The following is a 25,427-nucleotide window of genomic DNA, read 5'->3' as shown; positions in this document are numbered from 1 at the left end:
AAAGAAAACCTTATCCCCTCGAGCCACATGCTCTAAGGATCTAAACCTCACCACAACAATAAATAGGACGTGCTGGAGGGATAGATTCCTGTCCCAGAGACTTCCCATGCTTTGGAACAAGATTCCAATCTACATTAGGCATAGCTCCTCACTAACAGTCTTCAAGAGAAACCTTGACGAGTGGATGGGAAGCAAAGTTTACCCCGGGATCACTTCAGTGGCTCTGCTGGACAGAGGCACAAGGGACAAATCTAAGGGGGCGGCGAAAGCCAACACATTCTGGCTAGGCTTATAAATGCCTTCGGGCAGATAGCCTAGTACCTACCTATGACTAAAGAGGATATGATTTCAGTGTTAATTGCAGCTGCAGCACGGTCCAGCAACCGGGGAGATTGCCAGTCTGGTAATGGGGCTGTGCAGCCTTCACAGACAGGACGGTTCACCTTTTCCTCAGAGAGCTTAAAAATCCATCTGCAGTTAGAGACTTGAACTGGAGACCAAACTTTTGGAGTTGGAGACCGAAGAGAGACTGCAACATTTGGAGGCTAAAGAAAAGGAGAAGCAGCGTCAGGATGAACTGGAGGCCAAACATTTGGAGACCGAAAAGAGGAGTTGTCACACCTTTGACTACATACTGTAAATAACTGTTTTACAATATAACATGGACTTTACATCTTGAATATCTGTACATGTATGTATAAAAGAATGCAAGAAGAAAACAGTTTTTCAGTCCTTCTAAACATTGACATACAGAGGTGCTTATGCTTTGGAATCCTCCAACCAGTTTAGCACAATCAACAAATTTCCAGTCTTGTTCAGTCTCTTCTTGCAGAACCAAAATTAACATGTCTCAACTGCATCTAATGAGATTGATGTTATATTTCTTCCATTTATTCTGTAATTTAACTTTGTTGCTGACCTTCTTTATTATCATCTCAACATCTGTGGCACTGGTCTCTGGTACAAGTCCAAAGTACTGATTCTTCTAGTCTACTCCTGAGCTTTTTTTTTCTCTTGCTTAGTTTAGGTATTTTCCTTTGGGACAGTGAAAAAGGGTTCACTGGCAAAGTCTGTATGGGCTTTGTTGTGAAAAGGATGAGTAGCAGAGTCCCTTGCAACTTCCTGGCTCACTCTTTGGTGGCTGAACTTTTTGTATTTCATACTTAGCCAGTTCTGCATTCAAAAAAGATTTCAGATGTTCATCATGTTACCCTGCTGCAGTCATCACACTTGGGTTATACTGCTGTCAGGCGGTCCCGCAGTCTGCCCAAATTCCAAAGTCTTGGTCCGGCGTCTCTTGCTAACGCTTCTTCCCTGACATCAGTGTGCCAGGGGTATATAAGAGGCATCCGACGCCATTTTTTCCAGTCTTTATTGCCACGCAGTGCCCGAAGCAGAAGCAGTTCACAAGTGCCAGTCGGCCGACACCTGAGATTTTCGAATCGAATTTCAGTCCGAAGTCTTCAATAAAGCTAAGGACCCCGATGGGGAACCTTTTCTTGCCTCAGTCCGATGTCAGAAACAGTTAACAATTGCATTTCTTGTGGGAAGCAAATACCTCATAAGGACTTCCATTCTTATTGTATTCCTTGCCTAGGCCCAGACCACGACGTCACTGGTTGTCGGTTTTGTGCTAGGTTCAATAAACAAACTATCAAGCATAGTTTTGATTTCGCTCAACACTACTTTGGTAGGAAATTTAATTATACCATGCTGTCGGAGCAACCGACTGGCACGAATAAAAAACGCAAAGATAAGGCCAGGCAGCCTAGAACCAAGCCAGACTTCGAGGCCCCTGCTGGGCCTGTTGCCAGTTCTCCGGTTTTCAGTGAGGTGTCTACGCAGCTCCTGATGACCGCAGAATTGGAACCCCAGACAGCTTTGGATTCTCAAACGGAGAGTACTAGGCCAACGCAGCCATCTTCATTAGGCCCTTTTGACACTAGAGCAGAAGGAGATCCCGGTGTAGTAGAAACACCTTTGGTTGCAGAAGGTGTTTTCAGACAGACTACACTCACCATTAAATCTTATGCTAAGCTTAAAACTCCATTAAAACCTAAAAAGACTGTACATCAGTCTCCAGTTCAAGGCCCCATGCCTAAGAAACAGATGCTTAAGATGGCTGAAGATTTGATTACCCTAATCAGAGGTTCCCATCCCCCTCCAGACAAAAGGCCAAGACAAGAGGAGGATTATTATGCCTCCTCTGTCCAGGTTTCAATTTCCTCAGATTATTCTGAGGAACAGGATTACTCCTTTCCCACTTATGAAAACTCTGATGCTGAAGACTCTATCCCATCAGCATCTCCCCCTGAAGACTATTCCTTTGGGGGAAACTTTACATACCATGAGGGAACATTTCCACTGGGAAGGCCAGGACTACTCTGATTCAAAGAAAATACTCCGAGAGTTCCTTTTACTTTTCCAGCACAGACCACTTGCTATCCTTCCAGTTTTAGACATTGTGGATGATGTTTACTTAGAATCTAGTCTAAATCCAGACTCTCTACCTCCTGCTCCAGCCAAACCAGACAGATACTACAGAGTACCTGACTCTCTCAAATTCCTTTATAAAAGCCCTGTTGCTGACCCAGAAACAATTTCCCAGGGTCCCAAAGGGGCTAAGGCTTCTATGGCTAAAAATCCTGTACCCTCTAAAAGGGACTCCAGAGCACCAGATAGGTAGGGAAAGAAGGTATACACCTCAGCTACTCTAGCTATGAGAGCATTAAATTGTCAGTTTCACATGCTGAAATATCAGCAATTCCTAATGTCTCAATTAAAACAAAAGATGAGCACGCATTCTGAACAGTCTGACTTCAAGGAAATGCAGGATCTGTTGCATGCAGCTGAACAGGTGGGCAAACATACTTTACAATGTGGCTTTGATTCATTGGAAGCTTCCTGTAGAGCAGCTGTGACTGGGTCTGTCATACGCAGACATGCTTGGTTAAAAGAGCAAACCCTGCCTGATCATGTTAAAGCAAAATTATTGGATGCACCTTTACAGCAGGATGTCTTACTTGGTGTCAAAGCAGAAGAGGTTTTAAAGAAAATGGAAGATAAGGCAAAGTCTATGCAGACAGTCAAGGATTTTTTTTACAGGTACAACCCCCTCATTTCAGCAGAAATTAGCCAACAAAAAAATGGTCCTTTCCAGCTTCTGACGGACCACAGAGGGGCAAATACAGACACCCAAGGGGCAGAGGTCAGTCACAAGGCCCTTACAAACCTCGCCAATGGGGTGCCGCTACCCAGAAAGGAGGAGGACAGGCCCCAAACTACTAGAAGACAAACAATGACTTAACCCTCAAACTGCCAAGCAAATCTCTCTTGGCAGCTCCCTTGGGAGGAAAATTAGCACTTTTTGCAGACAACTGGCACATCATCACAAAAGACAAATGGGTCCTAGACATTGTCTCACAAGGATACAGATTCCATTTTCAAACCTTGCCAAGGATAAAAGGAATGCTAAACCTGCCACCAAATCAATGGGCAGAGGCATAAAAACAAATTACAGCTCTCATGGACATGAGAGCCATTCAACAGGTACCTACACAGGAGCAAGGACAAGGATTTTACTCAAGACTCTTTCTAGTCCCCAGAAAGGACAAAGCATGGAGACCCATTCTGGACCTTTCAGTTCTAAACACCTATTTGCAAGTACCCAAATTCAAGATGCTAACACTACAGCAGCTTCTTCCCATGTTGGGTAAGAAGGCTTGGATAGTAACGTTGGACCTCAAGGAGGCATACCTGCATGTCCCTGTCAGACAAAATTGCAGAAGATACCTCTGTTTCATTGCAGGTTCAACCCATTATCAATTGTCTGCACTGCCCTTTAGCTTATCTACTGCGCCCAGGGTCTTCACAAAATGCCTGGCACCAGTAATTCCATACGGCAGACAGAGGAATTCAAATATACCCATACCTGGATGACTGCCTTATTCAAGCAGAAAGCAAGGACATTCTTTTACAGCATCTGGCATTTGTCAAACATCTTCTAAGTCGCCTAGGGTACACAGTAAACGAAAAGAAATCAAAACTAGTGCCCTCACAGAACATAATATTCCTAGGTACCAGCTTGAATACAATGGCCCAGATGGCTTATCTCACACCAGACAAGCAACAACAACTGACTCAATACTTCAAAATAATGGCAACAAAGACCCAACTCCCTGCAAGAAAAATTCTGCAGGCCTTGGGATTCGTGGCATCTTGCATACTACTAATACCATTTGCAAAACTGCATATGAGGAAATTACAATGGTACCTGAAAAGCGTATGGACTCAACACAGCCACAGCTTGGAAACGATGATACCACTCATTCCCTGCCTTCAACAGGAGTTTTTATGGTGGGCACAGGCATGTCACCTCAACAAGGGTCAGCCTTTTACCTTACCCACTGCCAGGCAAACTATAACAGCAGATGCATCGGTCTATGCCTGGGGAGCACACATGGCAGGACAGTGCATTCAAGGCAAATGGACTACAGATCAAAGGCATCTGCACATCAATCAAAAAGAAATGCTAGCTGTACAGAATGCCCTAACAGCTTTCAAGGATCTCTTACACCCAGGACAACTAATAATAAAGACAGACAATACCACAGTAATGTAGTACATAAACAAGCAAGGGGGTACACACTCCTACCCTCTATGCAGGCAAGCAGTGACCTTGTGGAACACAGCACTGACTTACCAAGTTCAATTACAAGTACAATTCCTGCCAGGAAAGAAAAACACATTGGCAGATGACCTAAGCAGAAACATCATGGATCCCCACAAGTGGAAACTGGATCCACAAGTATTTGCAATGATAACTCAAAAATGGGGACGCCCAGACATAGATCTGTTTGCCAACCCCCAAAACTACCAACTTCAAAAATTTTGCACAAGGACATTCCACCTACAAGCTTGGAAAAGTGGACGCCTTCACATTCAGTTGGAAAACATTGACAGTGTATGCCTTCCCTCCACTTCCTCTTCTAGCAAAGGTGCTGCTGAAAGTCAGATTAGAGAGGCCACAAATGATACTCATTGTTCCAGACTGGCCTGAAGAACATGGCCCACGGCCCACCATGGATTTTACCACAAATTCCTCACCTGCTCACCCAGCAAGACAGTCAGATTCTACACAGCCAGCTTAAGACTTTAAATCTGGCTGCATGGCAAATCACCTAAACAATTAGCCAACTCCTCTATCTAAAGCTGTTATGGATGTCATTCTGGAGGCCAGGAGGCCCAGCACCAGGAAAGCCTATTCAGACAAATGGAAAAGATTTTGCGCCTGGAACCAGGCTAAAGGCCAAAATCCCCTTGAGCCAGACATTCCACAGATTCTACAATATTTAACTGAAATGTTGCACAAAGGGCTTTCCTTTTCATCTATTAAGATCCACGCCTCAGCGATTTCAGCTCACTACAACACAGATCCTCCTTTATTTTCACATCCACTCCTAAGACAGTACCTCAGAGGGGCCTAGAACATAAGACCGCCCAGGAGAGCACCAACACCAACTTGGGATCTCAACTTTGTTCTGGAAAAGCTTACACTGCTGCTTTTTGAACCAGCTTTCTCAGCTGATTTAACGTTCCTATCATGGGAAACTGTCCTGCTGCTAGCAATAACTTCAGCTAGAAGAGTCTCAGAGCTACACGCACTAATGGCAGTGGAGCCTTTCCTCATTTTTCATCAAGACAAAGTCTCTCTATGAACTAACCCCTCCTTTATGCCAAAGGTGGTATCCAGTGTGGCCCTAAACCAAGCCATTCATTTGCACACCTTTTTCCCAAACGCCCAGAACAAAGGAGAAAGACTCCTGCACTCCTTGGACATTCAGACAACTACGTTACTACTTGGATAAAGCTACGGCTTTCAGAAAATGTGACAAGCTCTTTGTATCCTATGCTACAGCATCACAAGGAAAAGCTATCTCAAAACAGACAATTTCAAAATGGATAGGACATTGTATATGTTTCTGCTACACTCATCATGGAAAACAGGTTCCTGCCACCATTAGGTCCCACTCCACCAGGGCTACAGCTACATCTACAGCCTTTCTCAGGGGGGTACCAACCAAGGATATCCTGGAAGCTGCAACTTGGAGCTCAGTGCACACCTTCACCAAACACTATCACTTACCTCTATACTCTGACTAGAGCTGGCTTTGCCACTGCAGTTTTGCAGGGCCTACTAGCTTCTTCAAACCCTGTTTAACTCCACCACCCATCCTTAGCTTTGGGATTCAACCCAAGTGTGATGACTGCAGCAGGGTAACACGAACATAATACAGTTTTGTACCTGCCATAAATGTAGATGTTCGAGTGTTCACCCTGCTGCAGTCCAGGTTACCCTCCCTCCATCCCCTCTGACCTAGCTGAACCTTTCTATGCCTTTCTATCTGATACTACCTTTGTGGTTTATTTGCCTATAGCTGAAGGTATGCTTTGTATGTTCTTTACATGTTTTATTGGCAATATGTAGTGACCTCCTATTGGGGGGCACTTGACATCTGGGGCAAGAAAAACTGAAGAAAATGGCGTCGGATGCCTCTTATATACCCCTGGCAGACTGACGTCAGGGAAGAAGCGACAGCAACCGACGCCGGACCAAGACTTTGGAATTCGGGAAGACTACGGGAGCGCCTGACGGCAGGATAACCCAAGTGTGATGACTGCAGCAGGGTGAACACTCGAACATCTGCATTTGTGGTAGGTACAAAACTGTACTTTTTCTATGAAAAAATATTCTGAAGACAGGCACATATGACTACTTGAGTCATACTCCTACATCTTGTCATCTCCTGTTTGACTGTCTAAACTTGCTTCAGTTCTGCTTGGTATGCAGGGAGTAATCATTTTCCACAAGCAATTCTTTAATGTTACCAGTTTTTAGATAATTTTTCCTTTTATAGTTTTATCAGGAGCAGATGTCCTTCAAGGATGCATCTGCAGTCATCACATATGGGTTGTCCTGCCTCAGGCAGCCCTTCGGTCGGCCGGATTCCAAAGTCTGGGTCTGGCCTCGGCTGATGTCGCACTTTCCCCGACGTCAGAGCGTCTGAGGTATAAAAGCATCAGCCGACGCCATTTTCCTCAGTCTTTCTTGCCGCATGGTGCCCGAAGCAGAAGCAGTTCGCAAGTGCCGGTCAGCCAGCTTCTGTGATTTAGCTACCGAAGACTTTGAAAAAGCTAAGTACCCCATTGGGGACTCTTTCTTGCCTCAGCCGATGTCAGATAAAGTTAATAATTGTTTAACTTGTGGGAAACAAATACCTCATAAGGATTTCCACTCTTACTGCCTCCCCTGCCTAGGCCCAGACCATGAAGTCTCGGCCTGTTCAGCCTGTGCTTCCTTCAACCGACGAACTCTTAGACGTCGGTCGGAGTTTGCAGAGGAATTCTTTGGGGCTAGTTTTGCTTACAAGATGCCGTCGGAGACTCCGACTTCGCATTTAGTTAAGAAACGGAAGGACAAGGACCGGCGCACGCGGGCCGCGGTGTCGGCTGAAACCACGGTCAGGCCTACCGCGAGTGTCTCTGTCTCGGCTGAAACAGAGTCCTTGGTACTTCCGATTACCGAAACCGCACAGCCGACTACCTCGGCCCCGGAGGCCCCGGCTGAGTCGGTTATTGAATTACCGTCTGAAACTGGTGTCCAGGAACCTTCCGACACCATTCCTTTAGACAAGTCTACTCCTGCACGTGGTGCAGCCAGACCTCCTGCATCCATGTCCATTAAGGCTTTCTCTAGGGCTAAAGCTGCTAAACTTACTAAAGCTTTGCCTCCCAAGGTTACCTCTCAGAGACCTTCTACTGGCTCACAGATTCTTAGCTTAGCAGAGGATCTTATCCCCTTAATTAGAGGTTCTCAACCTCATCCGGACAGGGGCTCTCAACCACCTCCAGACAAAAGACCCAGGGTTGAGCCCTCTGACCCCCACTCCTCAGATGAGTCCACTGATGGCTCTACTCTGTCAGACCACCAGGAGGAGGCTTATTCGGCCTACGAGGATTCTGATGCTGAAGAATCTATTCCCTCGGCCTCCCCTCCTGAAGAGTTTTCCTTTGGAGAGACATTACACTCTATGAGAGAGCATTTTCAATGGCAGGGTCAGGAATTCTCTGATTCTAGAAAGAGATTAAGGACCTTCTTACATTTACCTCAGCATAGGCCTTTAGCTATACCTCCTGTTTTGAATGTGATTGATGATGTGTACTCTGATGCTAGTACAGCCCCTGACTCTCTCCCTCCGGCTCCTGCCAAACCTGATAGGTACTACAGGGTCCCGGACTCACATCTACACCTGTACAAGGCCCACTCTGCTGATCCAGAAACTATTTCCCAGGGCCCAAAAGGGGTTGCAGCTGCCACTGCTAGAAATCCTCTACCCTCTGAAAGGGAGTCCAGAGCTTTAGAGATGGGGTAAGAAAGTGTATACTTCTGCAACTCTTTCCATGAGGGCATTAAATTGTCAATTTCATATGATACAGTACCAAGAGTATTTGTTAGATGAATTGCATAAGAAACTGTCTTCTTCTGAACCCCTTGATCGCAAATCCCTTCAGGATCTGGTACATAACTCCCAGCAGGTTAGTAACCATTTCTTGCAGTGTGGTTATGATGCATTGGAAGCTTCATGTAGGTCAGCTATGACAGGTGCAGTCATACGTAGGCATGCCTGGCTGAAGGAACAATCTCTGCCAGACCATGTTAAAGCTAAGCTTTTGGATGCTCCTATGGAAAAGCAAAAATTATTTGGTTCCACGGCTCAAGAGGTCTTAAAGAAATTTGAAGAAAAGGCAAAATCTGTGCAAACAGTCAAAGACTTTCTGCAAGTCCAACCACCGAGATTAAGCAGAAATTGGCCTACTAAGAATTGGTCCTTTCCGGAGTCAGACAGATCACAGAGAGGCAGGAATAGGCGTGCCAGAGGTAGAGGGCAAGCTAGAGGCTCCTACAGAGGCCGTCAATGGCAGCCTCCCAGCCAGAGAGGTAGTGCAGGAACTACAACTGCTACACCAGGACAGACTCAATGACTTTGTTATGACTCCGCCGACCAGGGCTCAATTAGAAGCACCTTTGGGCGGAAAGCTTTCTTTATTTTCAAAAAATTGGCACAGCATTACAAGGGACACGTGGACACTGCAAATAATAGACAAAGGATACAGGTTCCATTTCCACACATTGCCAAAAAGAAAAGGCATGCCAGACCTGCCACCAAATCAGAGGGCAGAGGCTTTGAAACAAATTTCCAACTTAATACAAATGAAAGCTATAGAAAAGGTACCTCTTTCAGAACAAGGCCAAGGATTTTACTCAAGATTATTCCTTGTTCCAAGAAAAGAAAATCAATGGAGGCCTATTCTCGACTTGTCCGCACTGAATACTTACCTCATTGTGCCAAAATTCAAAATGCTGACTCTACAGCAACTCCTTCCCATGCTGGGCAAGGGGTCTTGGCTGGTGACTCTAGACCTCAAGGAGGCATACCTGCATGTCCCTATCAGACAAAGTTGCAGAAGACACCTCAGATTTCTTGCAGGGTCAGAGCATTATCAATTCTCAGCATTGCCCTTTGGCTTATCTACTGCGCCCAGAGTATTCACAAAATGCCTGGCATCAGTAATTGCACACTGCAGACTTCAGGGGATTCAAATTTACCCATATCTGGACGACTGCCTTATACAAGCGGACAGCAAGCAAACTTTGTTGAAAGACTTGGATTCTGCCATCCACCTACTGCAGGCCTTGGGATATACAGTCAACATCCACAAATCAAGACTTGTTCCATCCCAAAGAATAACTTTTCTGGGTGCGGATCTAGACACAACCACCCAAATGGCCTTTCTCACAGAAGAAAAACAAAAACAACTACCGAATTACTTCAAGAATCTGACAAGGCAAACTCAGCTGTCTGTAAGGAAAATCCTGCAGGCCCTGGGTTACATGGCATCTTGCATTCTTCTGATTCCACAAGCAAGGCTGCATATGAGAAAATTACAGTGGTACCTAAGGAGTTTATGGACTCGGCAGTCACAGCTTAGAAACTTTGATCCCACTCATTACATGCCTCCAAAAGGAATTTCTGTGGTGGGCTCAAGCCTGCCAGTCGAACAGCGGGTTGCCCTTCAGCAAGCCAAGAGCCAACCAAACCATCACTATGGACGCTTCAGACCAAGGTTGGGGAGCACACATGGAGGGCAGATGTATCCAAGGGCTATGGTCACAAAGAGAGCTGCGCATGCACATAAACCAGAAGGAAATGCTGGCAGCGATACACGCAATCGAGGACTTCAAACTTTTTCTTCTTCAAGGCCACCTACTCATAAGGACAGACAACACCACAGTTATGTGGTACATAAACAAGCAAGGAGGCACCCATTCCTACCCTCTTTGCAGACTGGCAATGAATCTATGGGAACTATCCTTGAAACTCAATATACAGCTGCAGTCCCAGTTCGTGCCAGGGTAAGACAATATACTGGCAGACAGCTTAAGCAGAAATATCATGGATGCACACGAATGGATGCTGCACCCAGACATCTTACTCATAACACAATCATGGGGAAGGCCGGAAATAGATCTGTTCGCCTCCCCCCACAATCATCAACTGAAGAAATTCTGCTCAAGGACATACCACCCACAAGCATGGAAGGTGTACGCTCTCTCTTTCAGCTGGAAAGCTCTAACAGTGTATGCTTTTCCACCTCTCCCATTAATGACCAAGGTCCTACTGAAGATCAGGACAGAGCAGCCCAGAGTGATTCTGATAGCTCCAAACTGGCCAAGACAGCACTGGTACCCACTGTTAAAGAGTATGTCACAGACGAAACCGTGGCCTCTCCCCCTATGGCCACTTCTACTGACGCAGCACAATTTCAAGACTCTGCATTCCAACCTGAAAACCTTACAGCTAACTGCCTGGAAAATACCATGACTCCCCCTCAGGATAAGCTGTCCCAGAGAGTGAAGGATATTATTATGGAAGCTCGACGGCCTTCCACAAGGAAGGCATATTCAGCAAAATGGAAAAGATTTCACACTTGGAACACAACAAAGGGCCTAGATGTGACAGTGATGAACATGGCACATATACTGGAATATCTGGCAGAATTGTTCCACAACGGCCTATCTTACTCTTCCATTAAGATACATGCCTCAGCAATTTCAGCAGAATACAATGTTAATCCACCTGTCTTCTCTCATCCTCTGCTGAGACAGTTTCTAAGAGGAATCAAGAACATCAATCCTCCAAGGAAACCACCTCTACCTACTTGGGACCTTAACTTCGTGTTGGAAAAACTAACACTTCCTCCCTTTGAACCAGCAGCATCTGCAGATCTACAGTGCCTGTCTTGGAAAACTGCCTTCCTTCTGGCCATAACCTCAGCAAGAAGAGTATCTGAGTTACAAGCTCTAATGGCAGTACAGCCATTTCTTATCTTTCATCAGGACAGCGTTTCATTGAGAACCAATCCTACATTTATGCCAAAGGTGGTATCCAGGGTATCTTTGAACCAAGCTATTCACTTGCCTACATTCTTCCCACAACCACAAAATAAAGGGGAGAAACTTCTGCACACCCTGGACATACACAGACAGTTGCGCTACTACTTGGACAGAACTAAAAGTTACAGAAAGACTGACCAGCTGTTTGTAGCATATGCTGCCGGGGCACAAGGAAAAGCAATTTCCAAACAGACAATTTCAAAATGGATAGGAAATTGCATTCGTTTGTGTTACTCCTTTCATGGAAAAACTGTGCCAGCTGACATTAGACCTCATTCCACGAGAGCCACAGCCACCACCACAGCCTTCCTAAGAGGGGTGGCTACCAAGGACATTTTAGAAGCTGCTACATGGAGCTCCGTGCATACATTTGCCAAGCATTACAATTTACCTTTATACTCCAGATCCAGAGCAGGCCTTGCTACGGCAGTCCTGCAGGGTATCTTAGCTACACCATCCTTTACTTAGCATCTCCACCCCCAGATTGGCTACATGTGATGACTGCAGATGCATCCTTGAAGGACATAGTACAGTTTTGTACCTACCATAAATGTAGATGTCCGATAGGTATGCATCTGCAGTCAGGTTTACCCTCCCTCCTTCCCCTCTGTGGTATACTTCTTGGGTACTTAACCCTCTTATAGCTAGCTGGGGGGGTCTATTATGGTGTATTTGTTTTTATAGTACTGTGCATGTTTGGATTTGTTTTTGCAATGCATATCTCCAAATTTTAGCCTTCCTTAGAGGGCACCTGGCATCTGGGGCAAGAAAAACTGAGGAAAATGGCGTCGGCTGATGCTTTTATACCCCAGACGCTCTGACGTCGGGGAAAGTGCGACATCAGCCGAGGCCAGACCCAGACTTTGGAATCCGGCCGACCGAAGGGCTGCCTGAGGCAGGACAACCCATATGTGATGACTGCAGATGCATACCTATCGGACATCTACAATTATGGTAGGTACAAAACTGTACTTTCTTTATCCTGTTGATTGCCCCTATGCCAGTATAGGTGTTTGCTGTCTCATAGCCAGATATGGGGCATGCATACAGTCTGCACACTCAGTTGGCATCTCTTGATGTGGAATACTAGTCTGATGTGTTGTCATTTAAAATAATTAATGCATTTTATTCCTCCCAGTTTTTCTAGTAAAGCTCAGGTTTTCTGTGTTCTCTGTTTTTTTAACTACTGTTTTGAAGCAGTTTTTCTTAAATCCTCATGTTTAGGCAGGCTTTGTTTCATTTCAGTCTCTAATTTCTGCAGTTTTATCAGGTCATATGAATAGGTAGTTAAAGCTTCTGTTTTCCAGCCTTTTGTAATTTGATTTAATGCATTTCTGCAGTACCAAACTTATTTTAAACACCTCAGAGTGAATTTGATTATTTTTTTCTGTTAAACTGTTGGAAGCCATCTCTCGTACTAAAGCTAAAACTTGAACTGCATTTTTTCCGAAAAACTGCAGTTCTTTTCCTGGGCATAGATTTTTCTTTTCTGGTTGTTTTTCTCTCCAAATTTCTGTTTTGCTTACACCCAGGAAGTGTACTTAAGAACTGAATTTTACCTAAGTTGGTACTTTTTACTTTTTTTTTTTTTTTTTTTTAACAATTTCTTGGTTGTCAAACTTGGAGAACTCTGATCAACTTGCTGCTATGTGTGCATCCATATTTGTAGTCCAGTTTGAAGAATGTATCTTAGATGCCAAAGCATTGTCCCACTGAATATATATGGCAAATCAGGGAAGAGCTGGAGAGATGGTATTAAGATACAGATTAGATGTACAGTAACAGAGATATTAAGCTGTTTTGCAGTAATATTTTGAAATGGCATATGGGTGCTGCTGGATACGATATGGAAATTTGCATGATAGCAGACCTAGTTCCCATTGATAATTGGTGTTTTGTACAACTGCATAAGTATTGGATGATCAGTTTTGTAGCTATCATATTTGCATTAATTGTCATATTTTGTAAATACCTGCACAACAAAACGTTACTTTTAGAATTGCTCTCTTTCAGAATGAAGAATATGTTAAAAAAACGGTGTTGCTACCGAGGTAACGGCTTGAGTGCTTTTGTTAAAGGTCTTACTGATAAAATACAGCAACAGCCATTATTTTTTAATTGTTGCTCTGTATAACATCTTGGTCATGACTTGAAGCAAAATTACCATTAGTCATTACCCTTCCAAAGGGGAGTATGCTGATGCAATTGCTCTATTATACTCTTTAGTAGCACTTGAGCTTATCACAATACTTGGATTTCTTTACAGTTATGATTTATACCTGCATTTTCTGAAAAATGGACGAGGCCACAGAAGTCCAGTTAGCACGTTCAAGTGTTCAGAGATGTGTAAATAAACGGTTTGCTGTAAATGAGTTGGGATAACTGTTTGTATATGTATAGTGCGTCTCCCCTGGAAATGCCAAATGCATAATCATTTTGTGTTTAGTTTTGCTGCTTTATTTAAAAAGAAATTGATGTGTAGCAAAATGTTTATTTAGCTTTTTTTTTTTTTTCTTAGATGGACACCAGCGAGAATGCTGAGCTGCAAAGATTCATTTCAGAGATAACCCAAGAAGCAAAAACCATCCGAAAGGAAAGGGATGTACTTCGGAAGAAGTTAAAAGAACAGGTGAACACAATAGAAATAATGTTTGTGTCCTGTTGTCCCTTTTAGTTATTTCTGCCAAAAAAGCATGTGAAACCCAACCTTGGAACAATGCTGAAGAGGAGTTTAATGGAGGAAAGTTTGGTGCTTCACAGTGATGTTCACAAGTGCTAGTAAATCAAATGTTACTTCTGTAACAGATTTTAAACAACATTGTGCATTAATTGTTGCCTTTAGCAGCATATGTTAAAGGAAATGAAACTAATAATTTTGTTAGCCCTTTACATATTAAACTAGTGATGTGAAGTTGTTCTATCTCGCTGTTCATTCTTACTGATGGGCTCCGACTCTGCCAACTGCAAAAGCTCCCAGCTCGAGGCCAACTCCCTATCCCATGATGCACCTTGATCTTCCCTCAGATCTCATTTGCCGCTGCAACTTGGTTGGACGATCACCAGCTCTGGCCAGTGAAAGTTATTACTTTTTTCTCTTTAAAACTTGTTTGAAAGTTTAAATTAGATAGTATAATAATAAGTTTAATTTTTATAGTAGTTAAGCCTTTCGCTTAGTGTATTCTTGCTAACTTGTTAGGTATTTAGATAGTTTAAATTAGTTAGATAAGTGGCCACGTTTTTAGGCCTTCAGTTTCTCCCGATCTCATAATTCTTATATAGGTGTGTGGTGTGATTTAGCTCCCTTTATTTTTACAGGGCAAGTATTTTGATATTTAGAATTTATGTAGCTTAGTTTAAGTAACACTGTTTAGAAAGCTTGCATTATTAGGAGTTAGTGTGCTGTGTTTTTAATATATATATATATACTCTCATAGCTTAGAGACCGTTAAAAGTTCTGAGTGTTTCTTCATATATATAAATATATATATATATATATATATATATATATATATATATATATATATATATATATACACACACACACACACACACACACACATAGAGTTTTTTTCTCTTGTTACTGATAGGATGTTTCATCAAGAAAAAGAGGAAATCCAATTCTGGATTTAAGAAATGCCCAAGATGTGGGCAAAAGATGTCCATCAGTGATGGACATACTGACTGTGTATGTTGTTTAGGTGAGGTGCACCTACAAGAAAGTTGTTCAATATGCCACTGTTTTAGTGCTAGTGTTGCATGAGCGAAAGAGGAAACTTATGGATTAGAGGTCTTTTGAAATCATTTTTCCAAGAGGCACTGGATAAGCATGACAAACACTCTGACATCTTTTAGTTTCTTGGAGCCAAGGAAAAGCCCATTGACTCCAAAAAATGCATCAAGCAAAGCTTCATCATCGGCTCCACAGCCAACAGAGCCGACTGTTTTGGTTATGACTCGGTCTCTCACACTGGAGCTGGTATCTCCTACATTGAAATCCCCCATCTTACAGTCGGTGGCTTCATCCACTCATTCTTCTCAGGCCTCAAGTAGACTCTCTGATTTGGATGTGGATCGTGTGGTGAAGAGTCTTTTGTAGATACCGGCGCTTACAAAAATTTTATCAGCATCAGCCCTTGGGACTTCGGAGCTGACACAAATTCCCTCATCTTCTGTTCCTCCTCCGATCTGTCTTGAAGTTTCAGAGCCGGAGAGCTTGGAACTGATGATCGTGGAGCCCTCGGGGCCGACATCTACCTTAGGCTTGTCAGCCCCGACTGCCCTGATATCTTCAGTGCCGGCCGAGGGATTTCTGAGCCGATGCTCGTCGGTCCGGGGAGGATAGTCTGACTGGCTCGGTTCTGACATCTGGCTCGGAGCCCTCTGTTCTGGCGCCGGGAGAGTCCCTTGTATCCTCGGATCCAGGGGATTCCTTGCGTCAGGACCCAGGGGCCTTCGAGGCCACGAGGAGGGTATTGTCCATGCCAACAACCACGCCATCAGTACCAGCAGCTCCCTCCCTTAAAGCATCGGTGTCGACCTCTACAACACACGCTCCATTAAAGTGTAGAGACCCTGAGCCTCAGGAAGCCCCATTGGGTGAGCCATGCTCTTCCGAGACCTCTCCAAAAGCTCCCACTGAAGAGGTTCCCAGGAAGAGACTTTGCAAGAGGAAGCATCTGGACTCCCCTCAGGAATCCGTCACTTGGGATACTGACTTAGATGAGCCAGAAGGGTCCCCACAGTCCCCCTCAGAGGATATCTCATTCGCAGATATCTTAGAAATTCTTAAACAGAGGGGTGACTGGAAATCCCTTAACCCTACTGATGATGAGTCAGTCCTCCAAAAGGCTTTTGGGTCTCAACCCTCCACCTCTTAGGTGTCTCCACCCATTCATGAGTTGATAGTTACTCTCTCGGAGGCATGGGAGTCCCCGTATACCATGGAGCCTGTTCCCAGGAGGCCTAATAAGTTTATAATTTGCCCTCAAGGCAAAACCTTTCTAACTAAAGGAGTGCCCATTGATGCCGTGGTGGTGGCAGTGGCCAACAAGAAGGAACTGTTAGAAACTTCTACTTCTGTTCATTCTCCTAATAGAGATTCCAGGATCATGGACAGATATGGGAACCGTATGTTTAGTTCAGCGGCTTTGGTCTTTCGATCACTGAACTCTCTCATATCTTTCACTAGGTTACAAAGGGATCTCATGAAGGAACTAGGAGATACCTTGCAAGGTTCAGTAGCTGCGGGGATTTCTGACAAGGTAACTTCCCAGCTGTCTACTCTTAATTCTATTGTGAACTCATCCATGTGTCTGATGTTATATGCAGCTAATGGAATTAGCAGAGCAGCGAGTACAGGAATTGCCTTAGAAGACATTCCTGGATGCGCATATGCTATTTTGCGGAACCCTTTAAGTCTTCGTCTATTAACACCCCTTTTGATGGCTCATCCCTTTTTAGACTGAAAATAAGGAAACATTTACCAGGAGTGAGAAAGATAAGACCCTGACTGCCACCGGAGTACATTTTTCTACCCCGATTAGACCTTAATGCAAAGGGAGGAGGGTGGAAAGATGTGGTTCCGTAAATCTCAAGGATCTCTCCAGGACACTCGTGGTGAACCACCACCCCCCCCCCCCCCCCCGGAGGCAGAGGAGGGGGAAATAATGGAAGACGCCGTACACGCGGCAGAGGGGGTCCGCAGAATCAGGGCAACAGAAATCAGTTCTTTGGGAAGCCCTATGGGGTCCGCAGAATCAGGGCAACAGAAATCAGTTCTTTGGGAAGCCCTATCAGTGCTCCTGAGAGGAGGTCCGTTTGTCCATCTCTGGAGGCAGTCTGGGAGGGGCACCTTATTTTGTACCCAGACACCTGGCTAAAAATAAAAAAACAGCTGGGTACAAAATATCATATCCAGAGGATACCCAGTTCCCTTTGCCACACCACCCCCTCTTGTGAAAAAAATCCCAGACGTTCCACCTAGTCCCAGGGAACAAGCAGCCATAGAGGTCCAAAGGTTGCTGGAAAAGTCATCCAACCAGTCCCAGCAGACCAGAGAGTATCCGGAACTTACTCTTTTTGGTTCCAAAGAAAACGGGAGACTGGAGACCTATTGTAGACCTCACCAGACTAAACATGTCGGTAAAAAAGACAAAGTTCCAGATGGTCACTCTACAGTCAATACTCCCTTTCTGGGGAAAGACAATTGGATGTGCTCAATAGATCTCCAGGATGCGTACTACCACAAAAAAGTGGACAGGCCATCCAGGGATCATCTACGCTTCTGTCTGGGAGCCAGTCATTATCAATTTTGCACTGTGCCCTTTGGTCTCACTACAGCCCCCAGAGTGTTCACCAAATGCATGGCAGTAGTCTCAGCTCACCTGAGATGTTTGAGATTCCAGGTGTTTCCATAGCTAGACAACAGGCTCCTCACTGCCACCACCAAGCATTAACTCCATAAACTCAGAAAAATCTGCCTTGTTGCCATCGCAACAGACCATTTTTATACTAGCAGAACTAAATGCAGTCACAGTGACCTTAAGCCTTCCTCCAGAAAGAGTTTATCCTGTACAAAAACAAATCCTAGACCTGCTTCCATAGACAAAAGCCCCCGTCTCGATGGCACTCAAATTGCTCAGAACGATGGTGGCAGCGATCATTGCCATTCCTCTGGGTCAGATGCACTTGAGAGTATTTCAGTGGCTCCTGTTCTCTCCAAGCTCATTTCTGGAACTTAGTGTCACACCAAATCATAATAATGAATACGTGCAAGAAGGACATTCAGTGGTGGCTGACATCCCAACAAGTAACTTTAGGCCGTCTATTTGCTCTACCCACTCCTATAGCCACAGTGACCACAGACACTTCCTCGATGGGGGGGGGGGCATTATCAGGGAGAAACAGCCCAAGGCAAGTGGAAGAAGCACGAGGCTCATCTGCATATCAGTGTTCTGGAGATGAAAGCGGTACTCCTAGCGTTGCAGTCCTTTCAAGACTTTCTTCCTCTGGGAACAATTGCATTTCAGACAGACAAATATGTCAGTGGTCTGGTGCATAAACAAGGAGGAACCAGATCTTATTCCCTGTGTCAAGAGGCCCTGATAGAATGGCAGTGGGCAACTTCCACCCAGCGCTTTGTGATAGCAATAAACATCCCGAGGTGATCCAATGTGATAGCAGACAAGCTAAGCAGGACAATTCTTTTGCTCACGAGTGGTCCCTAAAGAAACAAGTAGCGAAAGGATTTTACGCAGATGGGGCCAGCCTTGCTGCGATCTCTTTGCAACCCCAACAAACATGAAATATGCAGCAGCTACCTTGCCGTAATCCCCCTGTCAGGGGATGCACTGGTGCACAATTGGCCCCTTGTTCTCCTTCAAGCCTTTCCTCCTTTCTAATACCTGAAGTATTACAGAAAGCGAAGACTCTGGGAAGGACCGTAATCTTAATAACCTTTTTACTGGCCTTGTCAAATTTACTTTCCCTTCCTTCAGCCTCATCTATTGTAAGAACCTTGGATCCTGGACCCGGTTCCGGATCTTCTGACCCATTCATCAGGGGCTCTTCATCCTTCTCTTCACTCCCTCAAACTGACAGCTTTTATTTTTAATAACTATCACCACTTCTTGGAGGATTTCTTAGTTACAGGCCTTGACCATCAAACTTCCGTATCTGATTTTCCATAATGACAGAGTCTCGCTTAGAACTAATCCATCATTTTTACCCAAAGATTGTTCAGAGACCAATCTCAACCAATCTATTGAATTGCCCGTTTTCTTCCCTAAATACATAAGCTGGAACATATGCTGCACAAACTTGATGTTCATAGGCAACTCCGATTTTATTTGGACAGGACCAAACAATTCAGAAAAACAGAACAGCTCTTTGTCTCCTTTTTGGAATCAAACAAAGGTGCTCCAGTGACAAAAGTCATCTTGTCAAGATGGTTATCAGATTGTATTTCTTTCACTTACAGTTCAGTGAATGCTTCATTACAACAAAAAATAAAGGCCCACTCTACTAGAGCTGTATCTACCTCATCAGCCTTCTCTGCTAAGTTACCATTAGATACTATTTCTGCAGCAGCTACCTGGTCAAGGCCTCATACTTTCATCACGCATTACAAAGTAGACAAGGCCTCCAGGGACAGGGCTTCATTGGGCTCCACTGTTCTGAAGAACATTCTCCCATGAGCCACCCGAGAAAGATGGTGCTTGGGAGCGCTACCCATCAGTAAGACTGAACGGCGAGATAGAACAACTTCACATAAAGAAGTTATGTACTCACCATAACGTTCCATGTGAGTTGTTAATCTCGCCTTCATTCTTATGTCCCACCTTCCAACCCCCATCCAGTCTACTTGAGGTCCGAGACTTCTTTTATTTATGGTCTGTTGTCTCTTATCCAGTTCTTAGGGTGGCATATTAATAGTCATAGGTAGCCAGTTGGCAGCAAACAAGATCTGAGGGAAGATCAAGGTGCGTCATGGGATAGGGAGTTGGCCTCGAGCTGGTTGAAGACCTCGAACTTTGGCATTTGGCCGAGTCTGAGGCAAGGATTGGCTCCGAACCCATCAGTAAGAATGAAGGCGAGATGAACAACTCACATGGAATGTTATGGTGAGTACATAACTTTTTATTTAAGGTCTGGTAAGAGAGATGGTCTATCCACCAGTAACAGCAGGACCTAAAGCCAGTAAGTTTTAGGGTCACTTATCAAGTGAAATGTCCTAGGATGCAGAGATGTATTTCATTGTCTCATAGTTCTTCTTGGTGCCAGACTACTGCAGATCTTTATCTGTGCACTCAGAATTCAAACAGAAGTTTATTTGAATTCCTTTAGTGAGTTAAAGAAAATGTTTGTTTAACATATTTATAATACTTACATAGGAAGAAATTCAACATCACATATTGTTATGCAGTGATAGGAAGACATTGATTTGTCAAGGTAATCTTGTTCACTTAACACATTGCGTGTCTTGGTATTTCATTAGCAACATTTCAAGGTTATCCCAACCAGTACAATCTTGGTATGATTTATGGATCTTATTCTGATCACTTCTTTTCCAAATTTACATAGTATTGCTGTTAAATTTAAAAATTCTTTGAATATAAGAACTGAGTTTGATTTCCAATTTTTTGTAATACCTTTCCTAGCAACTGCCAAAATAGCCCACAACATTTTTTCTCTTTACTTTTATAGTAAAGGAAGTGGAGCATTCATTAGTGTTACTGATCTAGTTAAAGAACCATTATCAGACCTTAACCTCTTTAAAAACATACTTATCTCTTAACAATATATATTTAATTTTCGCAATCCATAAATGTGTATCTAATCATATTTTACATCTTTACTACATCTCCAAAAATTGAAGAAATCATTTTACTAAGCTTAGATGTTTTATAGAGAGTAAAATCCATTTTGTGTACATTTCCACATAAAAATCTTTGGTGCTTTTGTGTGTGTGCGCCTTATGTGGAAGGTTGGGCGCCAGGCTGGCAACTCGACACTGTAAAACTCCACTGCCAATCATGAGTGGACAGGTGATCCGCTGTGGCGACCCCTAACGGGGAAAAGCCGAAAGAAGAAGACTTTTCCTTTAACAGGGCAGCAGGCAGACCATGCAGTTGATGTCAACTCAGTGTGGCTTATTTTTTCCTGCTTTTAACTTTGTCTTCGTCGTCACAGTAGTATGTATTTTGTGACATCAACCACACATTTTGCCTTAAAATGTGTCCCTATTTTGGGCCTTGCCTCCCCCCCCCCCCCAATTATTTTAGGCACTTTCCAGGTGTCTTGTGCTAAGAGGTTGAGGGGGATGATGTCCTTCATGGATGCATCTGCAGTCATAACAACTGGGTTGTCCTGTCGTCAGGCAGCCCTACAGTCGGCCGGATTCCAAAGTCCGGGTCCGGCTTCGGCTGATGTCGCACTTCACCCGACGTCATCTCTGTTGGACTTCGGGTATAAAGGCATCAGCCGACGCCATTTTCTTCCGTCTTTCTTGCCGCGTGGCGCCCGAAGCAGAAGCTGTTCGCAAGTGCCGGTCGGTCGGATCCAGAGATTACTTCTACCGAATACTACTTCGAAGACTTCTAAAGCTAAGTACCCGTTGGGGACTCTTTCTTGCCTCAGCCGATGTCAGAAAAAGTTAATAATTGTTTAACCTGTGGGAAACAAATACCTCATAAAGATTTCCACTCTTACTGCCTGCCTTGCTTAGGCCCAGCCCACGACGTAGCAGCCTGTTCGTCCTGTGCTTCTTTCAACCGACGACGCTTAGACGTCGGTCGGAGTTTGCAGAACAGTTTTCGGTTCTGATTTTGCGTACATTATGCCGTCGGATCCTCCGACTACGCATTCTGCCAAAAAACGCAAAGAAAAAGACCGACACTCGCGGTCCGCGGTTTCGGCCGAAACCATGGTTAAGCAAACCGCGAGTGTCTCGGTTTCGGCCGAAACCGAGAAAACTGATCAAAATACAGCTGAATCTACCTCTACAACTGAGGTCCCTGCTAACACTCTTGAATCGGCCTGAGAAATTATACCCACTACGGTGCTTACCACTGACTTATCAGACACCATTCCCTTGGATGTCTCTACCCCAGCACGTGGTACTGCTAGGCCTCCAGCAGCCATGTCCATTAAGGCCTTCGCCAGGGCTAAAGCAGCCAAGACTACTAAAACAGTGCCTGTAAAACCCCCCTCAACCAGGCCCTCTTCCAGTTCTCAAATGCTTACTTTGGCAGAAGATTTAATTTCATTAATTAGAGGATCTCAATCTCACCCAGACCGGGCCTCTCAGCCCCCAGAGAAGAGACCTAGGGCAGAGCCCCATGAGCCAGTGTCCTCTGATGATTCTGCTGATGAATCAGACATAACTGACCAGCCAGAGGCTCCTTTCTCCAATTTTGAAGATTCTGATGCTGAAGAATCCATTCCAGCTGCTTCCCCACCAGAAGAATTCTCCTTTGGGGAAACCTTGCATGCCATGCGAGAACAGTTCCAATGGCAGCAACAGGATTTTTCAGACTCCAGGAAAAGACTTAGGACCTTTTTTTGCACCTTCCACAGCACAGGCCCTTAGCTATACCTCCTGTTCTCTCTGTGGTAGATGATGCTTTCAATGATGTCTGCTCCGCTCCAGATTCTTTACCCCCAGCCCCTGCCAAACCAGACAGATTTTACAGGGTGCCAGATACTCATCACCACCTTTACAAGGCCCCTCTTGCAGACCCCGAAACTATTTCCCAGGGTCCCAAGGCAGTAGCCGCGACCATAGCTAAAAACCCTGTTCCTTCTGAAAGGGAAGCAAGGTCATTAGACAGATGGGGTAAAAAGGTTTACACTTCAGCCACTGTCTCAGCTACAGCTTTAAACTGTCAGTTTCACATGATACAATACCAAGAGTTTATGCTTGTTCAGTTAACTAAAAAGCTAACCACTGATGAATCTCTTGATAAGAAATATGTATTAGAAATGGTAAATAACATACAGCAAGTTAGTAACCACTCTTTAAAATGTGGCTATGATGCACTGGAGGCTTCATTTAGATCAGCCATGACTGGCACTGTAATTAGAAGGCATGCATGGCTAAAGGAGCAAGCTTTACCGGATCATGTTAAATCTAAATTGCTAGATGCTCCTATGGATAAAACAAGTTTGTTTGGTACACCTGCCCAGCAGGTTATGAAGAAAATGGAAGAAAAGGCAAAATCAGTCCAGACAGTTAAAGATTTCTTGCAGGTTCAACCCCCCAAGGTTTAGCAGGAACTGGCCTGCCAAAAATTGGTCCTTTCCTGACTCCACAAGACCTCAAAGGGGCAGGAATAGACATTCCAGAGGCAGAAACCAATCCAGAGGAGGTGTCTACAGAGGACGACAGTGGCAAGGTAACAACAGAGGCACAGACTCAACACCTGCCACTACATCAACACAGCCACAGTGACTTAATCCTAAACCCGCCTACCAGGGAACAAATAGCAGCTCCTCTAGGCGGAAAGCTAACCTTATTTTCAAAAAACTGGCACCACATAACAAAGGACAAGTGGATTTTACGAACCATAGATCAAGGTTACCGGTTTCACTTCCACACTTTACCAGACAAAGAGGAATGCCAAATCTACCTCCAAATCAAAAGACAGAGGCTCTACAACAGATAATGGAGTTAGCAAACATGAGAGCTGTGGAGAAAGTGCCAACAGCAGAGCAAGGAAAGGGGTTCTACTCCAGACTATTCCTAGTTCCAAGAAAGGCAAAAAGTTGGAGACCAATTCTAGACCTGTCCACCCTGAATACTTACATCATTGTCCCAAAATTCAAAATGCTGACCCTACAGCAACTTCTTCCCATGCTGGGCAAGGAGTGTTGGCTGGTAACTCTAGATCTCAAGGAGGCATACCTGCACGTCCCCATTCGACCAATCTGCAGAAGATACCTCAGATTTCTTGCAGGATCAGAGCACTATCAATTCTCAGCATTGCCCTTTGGCTTATCTACTGGGCCCAGAGTATTCACAAAATGCCTGGCATCAGTAATCGCCCACTGCAGACTACAGGGAATTCAAATTTATCCATACCTGGACGACTGCCTGATACAAGGAGACAACAAAAGCAAGCTGACAACAGATTTACAAAGGGTCATTTACTTGCTTCAAGCACTGGGATACACAGTCAATTTACAAAAGTCAAGACTGATACCATCCCAGACAAGGACTTTCCTGGGAGCGGAATTGGACACAGTAAGACAAATGGCATTCCTAACTACAGAAAAACAAAAGAACTCCCTCTTTACTTCTTGGCACTAACAAAACTGAACAAGTTAACAGCAAGAAAGGTACTGCAGGCCTTGGGTTTCATGGCATCATGCATAATCTTGGTTCCATTTGCCAGACTACATATGAGAAAACTACAGTGGTACCTAAAGAATTTATGGTCCCAACACAGACACAGCCTAGAAGCGGAAATCCCACTAATACCATGCTTAAAACAGGAGTTCCTATGGTGGGCTCGGGCATCCGAGTCAAACCCAGGCCTGCCCTTTCGCAAGGTCAAGCAAGCCAGACCATCACAACAGATGCTTCAGACCTAGGATGGGGGCATATGCTGGACAAATGCATACAAGGATTGTGGACACAGGACCAACTTCACCTGCACATCAACCTAAAAGAAATGCTGGCAGTAAAACTGGCAATCCAAAAGTTCAGACCATTTCTCAAGGAGGACCACTTGATGATAAGGACAGACAACACCACAGTCATGTGGTACATCAACAAACAGGGAGGCACTCATTCTTACCCCTATGCAGAATGACTTTGGAGCTGTGGACCCTGGCACTCAGCTACAACATCCAGTTACAGGCAATATTTGTGCCAGGAAAAGAAAACTCTCTAGCAGATATGTTAAGCAGGACCACATCGGATGCCCACGAATGGCAGCTGCACCGGATATCTTCAAGACCATCTCAAGAAATGGGGAATGCCTCAGATAGATCTATTCGCATCACCTTTCAATCACCAGCTCAAAAATTCTGCACAAGGACATTCCACCCACTAGCATGGAAAGTGGACTCGCTCTCCTTCAGCTGGAAAGGCCTAACAGCATATGCATTCCCACCTCTTCCCTTGATACACAAAGTACTACTAAAAATCAAGGAGGAACGTCCAAGGATAATCCTGATAGCTCCAAACTGGCCAAGACAGCATTGGTACCCACTGCTGAGGAGCATGTCTCGAACAATATGTGGCCAATACCCTGATGCCTTTGATGCTAACTCAGAACAACTTCAGCACCATGCATCCAAACCTAAAAACGCTGCAACTGACTGCATGGAACATCACATAGCAGCTGCTAATACAGAACTTTCACAAAGAGTTAAAGACATTATTCTTGAAGCACGCAGGCCTTCAACT

At 44.5% G+C, this 25,427-nt stretch overlaps 1 protein-coding gene across 1 annotated transcript in view; it reads left to right on the top strand.

Moving 5' to 3' along the window:
- The window catches only part of MORC3 (MORC family CW-type zinc finger 3), a 2,525,474-nt gene that overhangs the window by 1,877,987 nt on the left and 622,060 nt on the right, over positions 1-25,427 (top strand). Inside the window, exon 12 of the mRNA XM_044071548.1 lies at positions 14,034-14,144. Coding sequence (XP_043927483.1) covers positions 14,034-14,144 — 111 coding nt within the window. The remainder of the gene's footprint in view (positions 1-14,033; positions 14,145-25,427) is intronic.

The sequence above is a fragment of the Protopterus annectens genome, chromosome 5.part0 (assembly GCF_019279795.1).
Source record: "Protopterus annectens isolate FY-2018-M chromosome 5.part0, PAN1.0, whole genome shotgun sequence".
Taxonomy (NCBI): Eukaryota; Metazoa; Chordata; order Ceratodontiformes; family Protopteridae; genus Protopterus; species Protopterus annectens.
This window is presented reverse-complemented; position numbering and strand designations above follow the sequence as displayed.